Consider the following 16,757-nt stretch of genomic DNA (forward strand, 5'->3'; position numbering starts at 1 on the left):
ATATAAATATATATATATATAAATATATATATATATAAATATATATATATATATATATATATATAATATATATATATATATAAATATGCATGCATTATACATGATGTACATTAAAGGTTTATTTTTGAAAAAATAAATCTGCAGTACTTCGCAGCGACCACTGGAGGGCGCAACAAGTCCACAGTGTGAAAGTTTTTCTCAGGGTGCTCAACACACAACTAGCTCTGGGGACTGACATTGCACAATATTTCGGGCTATAAATGCATTGGTGTGTTGCATTTGTTACGTAGTTGTCTTTATAAAAACAAACAATATAATAAACACAGAACAAATGTGAGCACCTGAAGAATCTGTCATTTATATTGTTTTTTAAAAAAGAGACACTGCGTGATGATTCAGTTATTTATTTCTTAAACTGAGGAATGACAAACATTCAAATGATTGCTGTAAACAAACTGTACATTTTATACATATAATAATAATCATAATAAAGTAGGATGGTTTCTCTGCCCAAACCCTCCTCCCGAGATAAATCCAAAAGCCAAAAAAAAACAAAAAACTACTTAACAAGAGAAATGCAAACTTTTTTTCCCCACTGATAAAACTTCACTGCAAAACGTTATATTCTCCTCTACACGTCAGTGTGGAGCAGACGTGTAGATTACCGAGAAAAAAAACAAAGAGGAGGAGAGGAGAGGTTTGTGGTGTTAAAATGAGATGTTGTATGTAGAAGCTCGAGCTGATTGTACTGTCTGTGTGCAGGTTTTAATGTCAATGTCATTTAATAACATTTAATTCAATTCATTTTTATTTATATAGCGCCAACAGCTGTTGCCTCGAGGCGCATTACAGACTAAAAGCTGCACCATCAACAACATCATTTATTTGCCGATCGTGCCCAGCAGTTTGCAGCCTGGTAACTTGGACCTTTATCCCAACAGGATTTTTGTTTTTCAGTCTGAATGCCAATTAGCATTAGCATGAATTAGAACGAATTTAAAGACTGCAGGAAGTTTCCATAATAGAAATAGAAATATCTGACTGTTTTCATGATGGGGTGCCCCATTATCAGACTATTCAAACACTGGTGTCCTTTTTTCAAACCTTTTTGTAGTCTCGTGCTTATTTTAGTGTTATTACTTGTACATTGGCCTTTGAAGTTATTCATGTTGTACAAAAGAAGTCAGTATTTGTTTGCTTGAACTGATCAAAGCAGATGCAGCTGAGTAGGCGCAATCATAAGAAGACAGTTTAATGTTTTAAGGAGTCATGAGGGGAAAAAAAGGTTGGGAAACACTACCATTGTTTTTGCCACTGAAGCCATTTCCATTCAGTGTCACAGTTGCATTTACATTATATTTAGCCTTATTTTTTCCACTTTATTGGTTTCTATCTTGCACTTAAGTCAGAATAACCCACTTACAATGTGATCTTTGTTCTGTTTTTGGAAAAATGAAACCAGAACTGAAGAAAAAAAAGATCTAAGCGTGTGAGGATGCATGAGGAAGGACCGCGGAGTAGTGTGGTGAAGCCTGTCTTGCTCCGGTGTTCCTTTATGTCTCTGTGTAGATGGAGGACATGTGGCTCAAGCTACGGTCAAAGCTGCCCACCTGGAAGAAAATGCTATCCTCTGGGCTGGATAAGAACTGGCAACCGCCGCCTCCCTGCAGCTCCTGGGTCAAGCTGAAGCCTGGAACAGATGCAGGGAAGAACAGTTTGTTTAATATGCTGATTAAATGGTGATACTTGCAGCTCAGCCTGTACACAGGCTAAGAGGACAATCATCCTCACCCGCAGAGCCGGTGTTGCTCGTCGACATGTGGAAGCCATTGGGCTGATGTGAAGTGTAGGTGTGAGAATCTCCCGGGACGTGGACGCCACCGACTGTCTGCTCCATCCTGTAGGAGTCTCCGAAATGGAAGCAGCTCTGGAAGCTGCCTTGGTATTCTAAGAAATGTTGGAGAATCATAGAGGGAGAGAGAAAAATAGAAGCTGGACTTCATCAGTTGCCATTACAGAGGGACTGTTTCCACTGTCACTAAGCGCCCGGTCCATCCGGCTGAAACGTAATATGGTTAAGTTATGACAATGCTATATTTGTGTTTGTGCTAACACTGCCAGGCTACACGGTATGTAGCATTTGTCCCCATCGTCTGAGTTTGTGATCCAGATCAACCGCAGGAGTCATGATAATGGGAAAGCAGCCCTTCCTGGAGCGCATTTACGCAACTGGCTGACCACAGCGTGGTTTGAGAGACGTCCATGTGTAGATCTTTACAGTGAAAACAGTGTTTAAGGCATTAGGAAAAATGCTCGGGAGTGACAGCTGAACCTGCCATGTTAGGACGCTGAGAGACGGCCGAATACACGAGCCAGCATTTTGTTGGCTAATTCAGCACGAGGAAAAGGCTTCCGGCATGTGGTTTTCCCCACTCTGTCTCTACGACTCGAATCTCTCGGGGTCCTAAAAACGGTCCGACAGAGCTGCGGGGCTGTATCGGCGCGCTAAGAGACAACTTCCTCTCTCTTTTATGTGGCAGTGAGTGCTGCAGCTTTTGGAAGAGGAGCTGAGTTGGGTTCAGATTGTAATTATCTTCAGGTGATCTGTTCCTATCGTAGGAAATCATAGAGTTACTGAATCACCTGCCACAGGAACCATTTTAGGATATTAAATTGAAACATGCAGGAAGTGATTCAAATTCAAGCCAAAACAGATTTCCTGAAAGAAGTTAAGCTGCATTCTGCATTGAGTGTCGGGGTTAGCCTTACCGTCACTGGCAGGCTGATGCTGGTGATAGTGAGGGTAAAGCTTGTGGTGAGGGTGGACATGCTGTTTCTCCAGTGGAGGAGGCGATGTCCCCGCTGTCTTCATCCCAGGAGACAGGAGGGAACCCGACACCCTGAAGCAGACACGGTGAAACTAGGAATAAAAAGCTCTCAATTTAAAGTCATTCCTTTCTTGACAGCCTCAGTAGTTTCTCAATAAAATGCTTCATGCACTGTGACGTCCCAATCAAAGCCGGAGCTGCATGCCGGCCTGCTAACCACATGATCCAACAAACCCAGCGGAGCAGTCAGTGATCCTGCACACACATAGAAGAAGAAACAGTCCAGGCATGTGGAAACTTGGGCTCCCCACACGTAATCTTCCTCCTACCGCATATTATGATCTTAAGTCAACAAACAGCAGAGTGTGCGTTGAAGCGAACACACACCAGTGCAGTAACCCTTGGCTTTGTGGCCGGGGAAGAAAAAAAATGCAACCCCTGTTTACCTTCATGACATTTAAGTGAAGAAATATTAAGTTAACGTGTTTGAGACTTTGTGGACTCCAGCCTGTGCAGATAATGATATTTTAGGTAAAGATGCCTCTGTGCTATTGGACCCATTTGTTATTCGATACAGCAGCAGCAAATCTCCAAGCTTCACACGGTGCCAGTCCTGGCTAAACGGAGTTGGTTTTTCTTCAATCTCTGCATTTAAGAGGTGCACTCTGTGCTGGAAAAGCCACAAATATGACATCAAATCTTGAAATCAAAGCAAAATTATGAAATGTTTTCGCTGTTCGGTGCCAGTTGAACTAATTGACTTTGCAAAATCTATAGTATGACATCAGAAAACTGCAATGTGCTTCATCACCACATCTTACTTTCTAACGTGAAGTTTCCTGCTGTCATGATGACTATGACCCATCCATCCATCTTCTGTTGACAGGATGACAGGTAGTGGGGGTAGCAGTTTAAGCAGGGACATCCAGAGCCCCCAGCTCTTCCATGGAGCCAACAAGGTGCTCCCAAGTGGGCCTCCACTGGTCTCGCCCTATCTCTAAGGGAGAGCCCATTTCTGCCATTTATATCAGTAATTTCATTATTTTGGTCAGAGCTCATGATCACAGGTGAGGGGAGGGAGGCAGCTTTGCATCCACCCTAAGCTCTCTCTACATCCAGTAAAACATATACAGTCCATATTACTACTGATGCCACACCGTCTGTCAATCTCCTGATCTCAAAGATGATTGAAGTATTTCAATGGAATTTGAGTTTCAAGCTTAGTTTGTCTAGAAAAGTAACTTATAACTAAATCACACTGCAGTCTGACTTCATTACTAATAGTCTGAATTTGTTTCCATTCCCTCAGATTTAGTCCTGATGTTGATGCTGCATAATGACAAGTAATGAAAGAAACGTGGTAAAAAGGAAGTTGCTGGTTTGGTGGTCCTAGTCTTAAAAGTCTAAAAATAACAAATATAACTTTGCTAAATATATGCTGGGAGATTACTGCAAGTTACCCTTAATGACCTTCAGCATCGTATGAGCTGGCGTGGACACTCTGCGTCCGCATGCTGACTTTCAGATGCCTCCAAAACAATGGCGATTTAGTCTCCTCATAAAACACTAGGGCTGCCACGATTAGGCGACTAGTCACGATTACGTTGACGATTTTGATAGTCGACTAATAGTCGACGCGTCGTTTGAAGCTTTGTAAGATCCCAAAAGACGCAGGAATAAGTAGCAGGATTTAAGAGTGTAATAACGGACTGAAACAGAAGATGGCAGCACTACATGTACAAGGATGCCAGCTGCCGTTAAACCCCGAAGAAGAAGCTGTGTCCCAGAATTCATAGCGCAGCCCAGCTCAGCTTCCAACAATGGCGGCAGCTAGTTAGTTTTAACTTTACTCTTATTATTCTTTCTGGGTCACAAAATAAACATTTAACATATTTTCAGGCGAGAATGTAGCTGTGTAAACCTCAAATATCTGCTCAGTTTATCAGGACACCACATATTTTCAAAAGCGCTCCGACGTTTTCGGAGACGTCTGTTACCCACTAGCTCGATAGCTAGCCGGGGGCTAGGCTAACTAGAGCCGTGAGAACACCGGACTCCCAGCAAATCGTTTTCAAACCCACCGCCGTCTTTCGCTACTCAGGTTAAACATGATATATAAGTCACTTAGATAACTTAACAATGTTATTGTTTGGCTTTTTTTAGTATTTTATTTGTTCCTGAGTAAATCGGTTTGGATGAGATTAAAGTTATAGTTTTTACACAGCTGAATAAACGTCAAGCAGACAGCTGATTATCAGAAGTGTGAGATGCTCCAGAATTTACTCCGGTGTCCTGTTATATTTTAGAAAGCAAGGAGTTTATTAAACTTCACTGAAACAATCTGCAAATTTCATTACAATTTAATAAACTATCATCTTGTCTTTATTTTTAGTTAGCACAGACCTTAAACACTTAAAGCTGTAAGCTAATGATAGTTATATAAGACCAGATGCTGCTGGTGCAATAAGCTGTACGTTTTACGTTCAATGGATGATGATCTGAGTAGTCGACTATCAAAATAATCGTTTGTGGCAGCCCTATAAAACACACAACCAACAGTGTGCTGAGGCTACCGCACTGACCTTTATTCCACTAAAGTTAGGTTTGGTTGTTTATTGTTAAGGACAAACTGAGGAGCGAGAGCAGACAGAAAAACATGCTTATTCGTTCTTTCGTTGACTCGAAATGGAAAACACATCGACCACCATCCCAAAATTTAAATGGCTGCAACACTTTTTTAATCAATAAAACCGACCAAAATATAAAACAAATGAAAGAAGCCAAGGGTGAAACAAACGATACGTGACTTGTTCATTATTGATGTTTGGAGGTGCTGGAAGGCAGACTCCACCTCCAGACTAATGGTTTCCCCGTTTTCAGACAGCTTTAGTTTTATATCCAAAGTAACGCTGGCAAAAAAGTGAATGATTATTCCTTTACTGTAAAGGCCACATCAGGCCAAGCTTAAACAAACAGGAGGAAAAAAGTGGATTTAATGTATGCCTTCATCACATCATGGTAATAAATGCATCCAGAAGCAGTAAGAACCAGGTCTGGTATTTATTCAGACACTTGCCTGGATGTTAAAGTTTACACAAAACTCAAAATGAGCGATTTAACGACTTAATGTTGTACACTTGACATTAACTTAATGAAACAGAAAGCTGGTCCAAATCCAGACTGATGGACAACAGACCTGCTTTTAAAAAATGGAGCTGCCCAGTCGCCTCCCCAAATATTCAGCAGCTACTTATTACTGCATATCAGGAATGCCAACACATAAACTGCTGCTGTGTTACTATGTGCGCTGTGCTGCAGGGGCATATGGTTTGTGCTAAGCGCTATATGACTGTGATGACAGAGAGCTGCTGGAGGCAGCTGAGCCCAGAGATGACTGCTCATTGCTGGCCTGGCTGGAGCCTGCTATATGACCTACTGCTCCATGCACGAGGGGCGTCCCACCCAGCACTCAGTAGCTGGCAGAGGCTTCGTGCGGGGCATTTGGCAGAGAGCACCGATCAAGAGGAGACGGTAAACGATGTCAAGCGAAAGTGCAAAAACTTGGAAGGCTTTCTTGCTGAATTATTTAACATTTTATTTAGCCGTACATCGCTTCAGGCTCCGCTGCTTCTACATTTATCACGGTGCTCATCATAAAACTGGATCCAGAAAATACAGTTTGGCTTCGGTTCTGTAAGAAAGGTCGTGTTGTTGCTCCTGTCTGTTCACCTGTGTCATAAATGTAAAAACAGTTCCCACGAATTCTGGTTGAAAAACAGACCCTGAAGCGAGTGAACATGAAAGGAACCATGCTTACTTTTACTTACCTTGATTCCTCTTTATTTTACGAGGAGAATAAAGCACGTTTGTTTTATTTGTCAGAAAATGGCAATGCAGATATAGGTTTTATACAGAAAGAATACTGAGCTTATGAAAGTGATTCTTTTTACATCTTAGCTCACTAATTAAACTCTAATAACACAACAACTGAACTGCTTTTATATCCTTTGATGCGTCACTCAGGTAGATGTTTGTAATGTAAAGGACTACATACTATATAGCCACTTTTAGTATTGTAAAAACTTTCTCAAAAACTCACCTTGAAACCTTGAAATACAAGTTCAAATCGAGGTGGCAGGATTGCTGATTATTACTGTTTAAGGCTTTAAGGTGCCTTCTCCTTGCTGCCCTTGCCTTTGGAGCCCATCAGCACAAACCTGACGGTGCTTGTGTGACACCTTGTGTGACTCCAGCCCTGGAGAAGCTAGCGCTGCGAGCCTGGCTAATCCATGTGCTGGCACGGCGCCGCTGCGTGGCCATGTGTTCCTGCAGAGAGCACCATTCCCCCAGGAGCTGCTGTCAGCACAAACTCAGGAAACAGTTATACTGTTCATATTTTTACAAGCTGCCTCTATGTGTAGCTAAAGTGAATCATAAGCTAATCACTGCCAGCTGCCTCAGGCATTGCTCTAGCTTGCTAGCCACTCAAGCTCAAGGTATGAGGGGAATCTTTCATATGCCACATTAATCTCTCCCTGAAATTCACCTTCACTGACCATCCTGCACTCCTCTGCTTTTCCCGGTCACCCCACCTCTGTCCTAATGTAAGGACAGAGGGATTTGACCCCTGACCTTATTATTTCTGAAGCTAGAATAGGAGGGGATAGTAAGCTGAGGCTTTGATATTTCTTTTACAAAGAAGGAATTTGAAGATTTCAAAAATGCTCACATACTGATGAATAACGTAAACTTTGACCTGTGCTGGAAAAAGTTTACTTATAGAGATGGGAAATCGTTGCTCATTTCAGATCAGAGGCTTTTTTAACTTGACTGGATGGTTTGTGATTCAGAGGAATGAGGTAGGTGACTAAACTCTGCCGTTTGAAATGCTACCAGGAGATCAGAGGGACATTCAAACCTGGGCTGTTTGAAGCCGCCCTGAAGTCATAAAATTGCTTGTACTCAGGTATGCGGGCATGGACGTCATCTCCGCTAGCCTGCAGCTATTGTCCAGAAACATTACAGCTCATCTTAATAAAGATAAGCTACCCGTGAAGTCTTGGCTCCCTGCATGGAGGCATGATGGGATGGAAAGTAACATGAAGATTCATGAACAGTGCTGATCTGCTCCTCGTTCATCTTCCTTCACCTGCAGCTAACTGTCCCACTAGGGAGCGGGAATAAGACCCTGTTCTCCACAGGCCCTGCAAACTCCCCAAAACACCCTTCGCCTCCCCTCTCGTCTCCCCCCACTTTTTTGCAGCCGACCATTAAGCCCCTCTGATGGATGACAGGGGCTTCTTTGGCACAGATCGGTGGGAACGCTTCTGTTTCTGGTTAGCAAACTAAAACAGTGTTTGAGAGACAGACAACAGCATCCTGGTTAAAGCTAAGCTAAAGCTAAGCCAGCCCCGAAGGCCCCAGCCTCCGTTAGTCCCAGAAAGATATCTGCCCCAAACTGAGCAGATCCACCTTTAATCACTATAGTCTCCTACTCTGAGGAATTCTTACTGTAAATCATCTGAATCTTTTCTCCCAGTTAACTGTTTGTGTAGTCGGGTTAATTGAAGGCAACACATTATTAACTGAGGCCCGCAAAATGAGTGACTGACCACATACTGCCATGAGCGACTACCTCAAAAATGCTTTTGTTTGGGTTTTGAGACTGACACTCATTTTCTGGCTGGTTGGAGAACGATAATGGCTGGAAGAAAGACAGTATAGAGTTACAAGCCATGAACGTGCCCCTTCCAGAGCGGGAACTCTTAATGTAGCTCTGTGCCGACTGTGCTGCCACTCTAATCCAATTAGCCTGCGTCAATCACTGCCGAGGTATCAAACCGCCTCAGACTAATATTTGCAGAGGGGCTCTAATATCAATACGCAGGTAAAGGCTGCAGCTCCCCACCCCCTCTGCAATTATATAACCACACTCGGGTGAAGCAGTGAATGACAACATTTACCACCCGTCTCTCTGTGCTCGGAGGCCGCCGTGGTCGAACAACCGTTTCTGTGAGAGGGGCCCTGCGCGCACACTTGTGCCGCAGTGATTGCTAGGTGTATTTTAACTGGCATATCTTAATATTAGCTTCAGAAAAATGACACTGGTATTTACAAAGTAAAAGGAGTCTAAATGGCCCATTTGAGCCAGGGTAAACACATTTAGCCGTGAGGTCAGAGGCTGCCACACCGGAGGAAGGTTAGTTTGATAATTTTGTCAAAATGTTTAATGTCCTGCTAAACCGTTTGGGGAAAAACAAATGCAGTGCTGATATTGACTTTGGCAACAGCCTGTATACTTAAGGCTTTAAACATGTAAATCAAACGCTCCATCTTCAGGCAAATGCAAGCAGACATTGCTGCAGGTCTGACGCCTCGCCCCCGCCCTCCGTCTATACCGTGTGATCAACAGATAGAGCTCTACAGCATGTGCCTTCGTGAAAGCTCTTTTAGGTCATCTCGAGCTGCTGAAATGTGCAAATTTGGGAATTGCTGTCGTTTTAATGCAATGCTGTCATCACGTTACTCGAGTTAAGTTGGGGACGCAAAGATGTGCATGAAAAGGGAGCTACGTCATTGGACCACATGGGGCAATATCACCAAGCTGCACCGGCATGTTCCTCATCAAGTACGGACAGGAGCAGACGCAGTCCGACTCTCACTTCCAATATGTCGCCCTGCCTGTGCAGCCGAGTATCCCCTCACAAAGTCCTTTTCACTTTCCATGCCTGTGCTCGCACTGCTAATTGTGCGTGCTGCTGAGAAAAGAGCCACAGGAACCGCGAGGTAATTTTGACAGGCTTCTCCTTCTGCTTTCAAGGCTTGAAACAACACACCAGCTTCCAGATGCTTCCCGGCCATCCCGACGTCTCTTGAGCGCCGCTCGGACGTTTACATCCAGGCGGTTTCACCGCTCTGCTCGGCTGCTCTGTTTGTGCTGGATGGCGAGCAGTCTGCTGTACCTCACACCCCAATCATAACCAATCACGTGTATTTCCTGGATATGTAAACTCGCCCCCACACACGGAGACACACACACACACACATAAGTACAAATGTATGTGCAGCTCTTTAAAGTAAGGAAGCCATCAAAGATCATTCTGTAATATGCGGGTGTTGTATATACACCCAAAGAGGGGAGCACGGAGTTAAAAGAAAGCATGTTTATGTAACACAATCACTTTTGTAACACAGTTTATGATGCTTGATTCCATCCACTCTTTCTCAATGTTATTAAACTGTACAGGACTGTTTTCCTTCCCTACCTCCCTGGTTTTTAGACACATTGCTTTAGCACAGCACACACTGTGCCTCCTGACGACACCCGGGTTCTGTAACTCTGCTCTGCAGGCTCTCTGGGGAAATCATCAGCACTAATAGGAAACATCCTGCAAATCACACACATGCACACACTCAGAGATGCACGAGAAGAGCTGCTCGAGCTGTTGCTGAGCAAGGCAGTCGCACCTGGAGGAGCTGCGGGTTTCGTGCGTCGTCTTTTGAAATGTTTGCGTCGACTTTAAGCGGGAGCTCTGCAAAGATACAGTTAATTAATGAATTCCCGGGATCATGGATTGGTTCAGTGGAAGCACATTTGTCTTGACTAAAGATGTAGCAACACTGGTATTCTTACTAAACCATATTCAGTTTTATTGCTTCTTAAAAGTATCTCCAGATGTGCTTATTTTCACAATTACCTGAAAGATGCATCACTGGTTTAAACGTCATTGTGTTGCTTGCATTTGTTGCATAGCTGAACAACAGCAGTACATCAAGGTCTATAAAATGTAATCTCGAGGTTTTTAAAGAGAACCGCTCGATGGTGAAAGAGCTCACAGAACATAAACACAAGAGGACGATGCTATCACACGGCTTTGATACTCTCACCAAAGTGTGAACCGTGACCGCTCGAAACAGAGCTGGTGATGTGTCACATTGACCGCGTGGTGACCAGCACTGCCCGTCTTCCCACGAGGGACGTCAAAGGAGCTGAGAAGTTGATTTTGTTTCCAGTAAGAAAGCCAAGATGGGTTTGTCAGCAGGACCATGAGGCTTAACCTAACATGAGCTAAGAGGGTTCGGCCGGGACTCGGGATGATAAATAGGTGAAAAATAATGGAGGCAGTAAAGTGTAATCATAATATCAGGGAACGTCTTAAGAGAAGAACAGCGCTTGCACTTTCACTGAACTTTGTCGTACACGTTGTTTGTATGCAGTAAAACAAACACTCGGTGTCCTTTGACCTTTTCAAAACATGATGTGATATGACTTCAATTATATGACAGAATTGTGACAAAGCCGTCCATGACAGTTTGCAGGATTATTCATTCATTAATCAGATTCATGTTTACATTTCCCACCCTTCATGACACATCTCTAGTTTCCCAGCGACCCAGACCTTCGGAGTGACATACCTCAGCGTCTAAATACAAATCGAGGGCTTGTTACTCACCCGTCTCTCGTGCCGTCCATGGCAGCCAGCGGGGACAGGTGGTGAGGGCTGCCGAGGTCTCGATCCAGTCGGTGCTGTCGGGTCGGCAGGTCAGCGGTGGAGCCAGAGTTGGGGGTGGGGGTGAGCAGCTCCACTGGGGCGCTGTGATGGGGGGTACTGGAGCCAGTGTACAGGCCTGAAAGACAAACAAAGCTAATTCGGTAAACGTGCCAAATAAACTCAAGGCCCCCGTGCTTCATCTCTCCCTCGAGCAAATTAAAAGCCATTTCATGGCAACAGGATTTTGTTTTGACAACTTTCATCCAATCAGTGTGCTTTGTAAAATAAAAAGTTCTGTGTTTGCGCTGTGTGTAATTTAGGGTACATTGTTTGTGCTGCCACAGGGACTCGCCTTGTTTGTCCTTTTTCGTATTACACAATAATAAACTAAAATGTTACATGTGTTCAGTGACTTTGAACAGTAGGTCCTTTAAAGCTACAAATATATGATATAAGGAAATCTGCAGAAGAGCATGTGATAATCTGCTGACTGTTCCAATATGTCTTTTACTTTTTGATCATTTCAGTTTTTCCAAATGATATTACAGTTACATGTTGTTGATGCACCGGTCTGTGGGGGCATTATTATCTTCTTTTACTGGTTGCATGTTGCCAACCTTTTCTACTGTTTCAAGCTGCAAACTGTTATTAAATACGGACTCCTTTTCTTCTTTGCAAACTAGGAACTGCAAATAATAACTGTCACAACTGTTTTTACTATTATTATCTTCAGCGAAGATGCTTCCAAAGCCCAATTTGACAACAAAAAACGGGCTGTTTTGTCCAAAAATGAATCCCAGGGGTGTTCATTTTAAAAGGATAAAACAAACGAGTGGAACTGTTACTGTCTTACTGCTGTTAACATGTGGCTAGTTAGACTTTGGAGATCCACACGACTGTGCACAAGTCTTGAGCCTTCCCTCATTTCTGTATATTTTGGTTCCACTGGCGCTCTCGTAATTTTCTAACGCTTCATTTAACACGGGTCCACCGGCAGGCCCATTTTACAAGCACTTTTTAAATGATCCCAACTCCACTGCTGTTTGTGCTGGAGACAAAATCCACCTTGTTTCAGAAAGAAGAGAAGACAAACTTTATGTTTGGTGTACTACGGTATCACAAGGCACTGTTCGAACACAGACAGGAAAAAAATCAGCCACATTCACATTACCATACATGTATCCATCAGACCTGCATAAATCTTGGTCAATAAAGGGTTAAAGATGTCTTGAGCAACAGTTCTCCAGGATTTCTGAAGGTCTGTAAAAGTCGTTCTTTGGACATTGGTGCTTTTTCAAGGTCAAGGTCAAATTTATTTATATAGCACATTTCAAACAGCCGATGCTGCACAAAGTGCTTAACAATATAAAAATGGTATTAAAAAGCAACACTGTAATACAATAATAACAATAAAAAACAATAATAGGACAATAAAAGTATTAAAACAATAACTAAACTAATTCAAATAAGACCAAAATACTTGGGTCATAGTGTGTTAAAAGCCAGGGCATAGAAATGTGTCTTTAGTAATGATTTAAATTGCTCAAGTGTTTGTGCAGATCTAATATTTAAGGGGAGACTATTCCAAAGTCTGGGACCTGCCACAGAGAAGGCTCTATCACCACGGGATTTGAGATTAGTCCGTGGGATTTTTGACTCATTTTCAGTCAAGTCATTGAACCCAACCGTTTTCAGAGGAAGACGTCAAACAACTTAAAAAATGAGCCTGTCACAAAAACACATATTTTATTCTAATTTCTTTAGTTAAAAAAGGCCAAAAAATTAACAGTCTGACTTACACAAAATAGTATTTTTTGCACCAACGAGGTGATTCTCACACAGCTATAAAACTTGGCATTTGTTGACATGGTGTTCAGTGTGTGCTCACAGAACTTGAACAAACTGAAGAAGCGGAGGACGTGCCAGGCCTAAAAAGAAAAAACCACCACCAAAATCTACACCAGATGGACAGTATCTCAAAGTCATGTTTCTACCAGTTTAATTTAATCAAAAATCATCATCCACAGGGACGAGAACTGCCTGCCCCACTCTGGACAGTCTTGTTAAGCAAGAGTCAACTTGATCTTTCCTTTTTTTCCTCTTTGCATCTTCTGCTAAGTTTAGCAGCTGATTTCTTTCCCAGCATCCAAACAGCGAGAAGCACATTGACTGTCTGGGGCAGTTAACCGGCAACGAGAGCAGAAGACGGGAGGAGATGAAAGGAAGAGGAAAGATGGGTGCTCCTGGTTTTTGCAGTTTTCAGGCCAGCTGTTCTCAAGTGGAAGCATGCCGAGGCCTGATCTGACAGCGCTCTGAAATGGTTACAAGCTTGATTCATTACCCCGAAATCATCAATCACAGACCTTAAATGTTTTCCCCTTTAGCCCCAACATCTGCTGGCACACCGGCAAAACAGTCGACAAATAATGGCTGTGATTGCCTCAATTTCATCACCAGTTCCTTGTGGAGGAAGACAAAAAGGATCTGATGTTGCTCTTTAAGAGTTAGAGTGGGATTATGTACCAAAGACGCTGTCGAGCGGATTTGAAAAGCTTCTTGTTGAGTTCAGGAAGAAATCTCTGTGAGAAGAAACTGAGAGGATAGCAGCAGGAGCACATAAACCTCTGTACTCAACTATGATGAGTCCTTCCTCTGGTTAATCAGGGAACACTCTAATTATGCTCTATAAAACAGAGAGGGGGGGTTCTCGTAACTCTTGCTGCAGACATGTGAATAGGAACAGACTTATAAGCAGTGAACAGGAAAACAAGTTTAGCTCTGACTGGAAGCATGACTCATTTTCTGCTCCACAAGTGTTAATGATGGGATGGCTGCCCACTTTGGCCCACTACTTACATGCATCCTATTGGCTCTAGAACAAAGAGAAAGTCGTGTAAATAGAGATCCTGAAGTCTAACCTTTTCTGACCTCGAATAACACGGCGTCCTTGACTGCTTTAGCTCCTCTGGGGCTTTAAACGATTTAAACCAAGACAGAAAGCAACATCTCTCAGAAAGAGAGGGGAGCAGAGGTAAAGAGCCAAGAAGTTGAGCTTTCATAGTCATCAACGGTGCGCCGAGATCCAGCAACAATAACAGACAACAGTGGGGAGCCTGGCTGTGGTAGAGGCAGAAAACAAGGACAGATGTGTCCATAAAGGGAGGAAGCTGCAGGGAATCTCTCTCGTCTTTAGGATGGTTATAATCCATTTATCTCTCTCTTGTTCCCAATTCAGTGTGGCGCTGACTTTTAGTGACGGTCAAACTCATCAGTTAGAAAAATGGAAGTTTAAAAGAAGCTTAAAGGCCACATGTGATGAATAAACTTTTCCAGTTCTAGTGGCTGCTAATGGTTTTTGCAGTCTTTGCATGACAGGGAGACAGGTTAACATGACATGGTTATGAAATCCAAACCAAACAAACAAAAGCACAAGGCTGTAACACTTCCCTTATAAACTCAAGTATGGACTAACGGCTAAAATGTTGATATAAAATCTGCACGAGCAATTAAAGTTCAATTATGTGGTGTGGATTGTTTATCTTTTGACCAAAGGCACCACCAAGTATGATTTTCACTGCCTGAGAGTGCAGAATTACCACAATACATCTGCAGGAATGTTGACATGGCTGCTGATTACCACCAATGACTCGGTGATTGCTTTGCCAGGTGTTGGGATTTCTGGCGGTCTGGACCTCACTTGCTGGCGTGCTCTTCTGCTTTGGAACAAATACTCCCTGGGCTTCGATGTTTTGAGATGTGGCCAGTCGATTTCACTCATATTTGAAATTGTTTAACCATGAATGATGTTGCTACTACTGGTGACACATTATATTTTGTATTTATGCCACATGTTTTCTTACCGAACTTCAATTTTTGTTCGTTTTATGAGAAAAATAAGTGGAAAGTTGAGATGTTTTATTGGTAAAGAAACCGATTAATTAAGAGATCAATTATTAGAGGAAGATCTGAGAATGACAGATGACAGGCGTGTACCTGTGAACATGTCTTGGCCCAATGCAGGAGAATGGCCATCTTTGCCATTGTAGAGGTGCTGCGTAGAGGTGGAGCTCTGGAGGTGCTGCATGGACAGACAGTCGCTCAGGACATCCTGCTCCAGGTGAGGGCAGGGCCGAAGCTGAGAAAAACAAGCAACGATAAGAATAAACTTCAAATGCTTACAAGAAATGATGATGAGTCATTTAAATGGAGAGAACTCCATCTGGTCTGCAAGATTACTCAATCGAAGAACAAGACGACTTCAGTTTGGCCTGTTCGTGGCTTGGACCTCGTGTGTGTGAGAGCGTTCGCTTCATCTTTTTGCAATAATGTGATTGTAATGTTGATCTGAAACAGTAAATCAGCAAATGAGAATAGAATTGTCAGTCAGGGGGAACCGGGGGAAAGATCATATGTTCTTTTTTGAGTCATGCGTTGGCCTTAGACATAATTGGTATGAACTCAGAGCCAATGTGAGATTGCTCCTGTTTCTTTCCCTGCCAACTTTAATGGGGGCAACTGAAGACACATTTCAGCGAGATCACACGGCACAAAGATAAAATTCAAACCAAATGAAACCTGTGTCAGTTGACAAAATGAGACATCTGCCTTATGGATCGGTGGAATAGCTGAACTCTGTTGTATACATTACTGGATTTCTATGTAATAAAACATTATAGCTGCTGAGGTACACACAGGACTTCTTTACTGTCACCAGGAGGTTTAACTTTAAAAATGCCAAGATGTAAAAAGAGAGAATAGGATAGTATAGCTGACTATCTGATGTAGGCACAAAAACAGACTTCAGACTCCAGTGTATAAAGCAAATATGGCCACCGAGAAATAAGACACTGACTAGAGAACAGTGGAATCGACCTACGATCCTACTGGCATCTGCTTATACACCGTTACAGAGACAAGGATCAATGACAACCAGTTACTGTTAACATCATCCTCTATTCAACACAACATTTACTGACAAGTTAAAGGAGAGTGATGGCAACGGTCCTGGTGAAGAATCCACTGCTGCAGGAGCTTCATAAACTAAACTGATATTTACATAGTGCTTTTCGGATTATATGGGCCAAAACACTTTACACAACAGGAGAAACGCTTTTTCTGCACATACAACATTTTATGTATTGCACAAACACACCAATAACTTCCTCAGGGTCAACCTGGGGTTTTGGTTGAGCAGGCAACCACATGCTGTAAGGCCAGAAAGCAGCGGCCGGGGTTCGAGTCCAACCCGCAGCCCTTTGCTGTGTGTCTTCCCCCCCCCTCTCGCTCTTTTGTGTCCATCTCCACTGTCACTGTCCAATAAAGGCAAAAGCCCCCACCGACACACACACACATGGGGGGTTTAGGATCTTTGGTTTGGGGAAGAGCAGAGGTTAGAACCACTGACCTTCTAATTATTCTTATTAAACATAATGACCAC

At 43.0% G+C, this 16,757-nt stretch overlaps 1 protein-coding gene across 4 annotated transcripts in view; it reads right to left on the reverse strand.

Annotated features, from left to right (window-relative positions):
- Window positions 1-388: 388 nt before the first annotated feature.
- glis1b (GLIS family zinc finger 1b) overlaps window positions 389-16,757 on the reverse strand; it is an 85,711-nt gene continuing 69,342 nt past the window's right edge. For all 4 annotated transcript variants that reach the window (XM_026158907.1, XM_026158908.1, XM_026158906.1 and 1 more), the window contains 5 exons: window positions 15,314-15,455; window positions 11,282-11,456; window positions 2,770-2,900; window positions 1,792-1,947; window positions 389-1,690 (listed from right to left, as the gene is read on the reverse strand). In XM_026158907.1, coding sequence (XP_026014692.1) covers window positions 1,554-1,690; window positions 1,792-1,947; window positions 2,770-2,900; window positions 11,282-11,456; window positions 15,314-15,455 — 741 coding nt within the window. In that variant the 3' untranslated portion in view covers window positions 389-1,553. The remainder of the gene's footprint in view (window positions 1,691-1,791; window positions 1,948-2,769; window positions 2,901-11,281; window positions 11,457-15,313; window positions 15,456-16,757) is intronic.

This window comes from Astatotilapia calliptera, chromosome 23 (assembly GCF_900246225.1).
Source record: "Astatotilapia calliptera chromosome 23, fAstCal1.2, whole genome shotgun sequence".
In the NCBI taxonomy this organism is placed as follows: Eukaryota; Metazoa; Chordata; class Actinopteri; order Cichliformes; family Cichlidae; genus Astatotilapia; species Astatotilapia calliptera.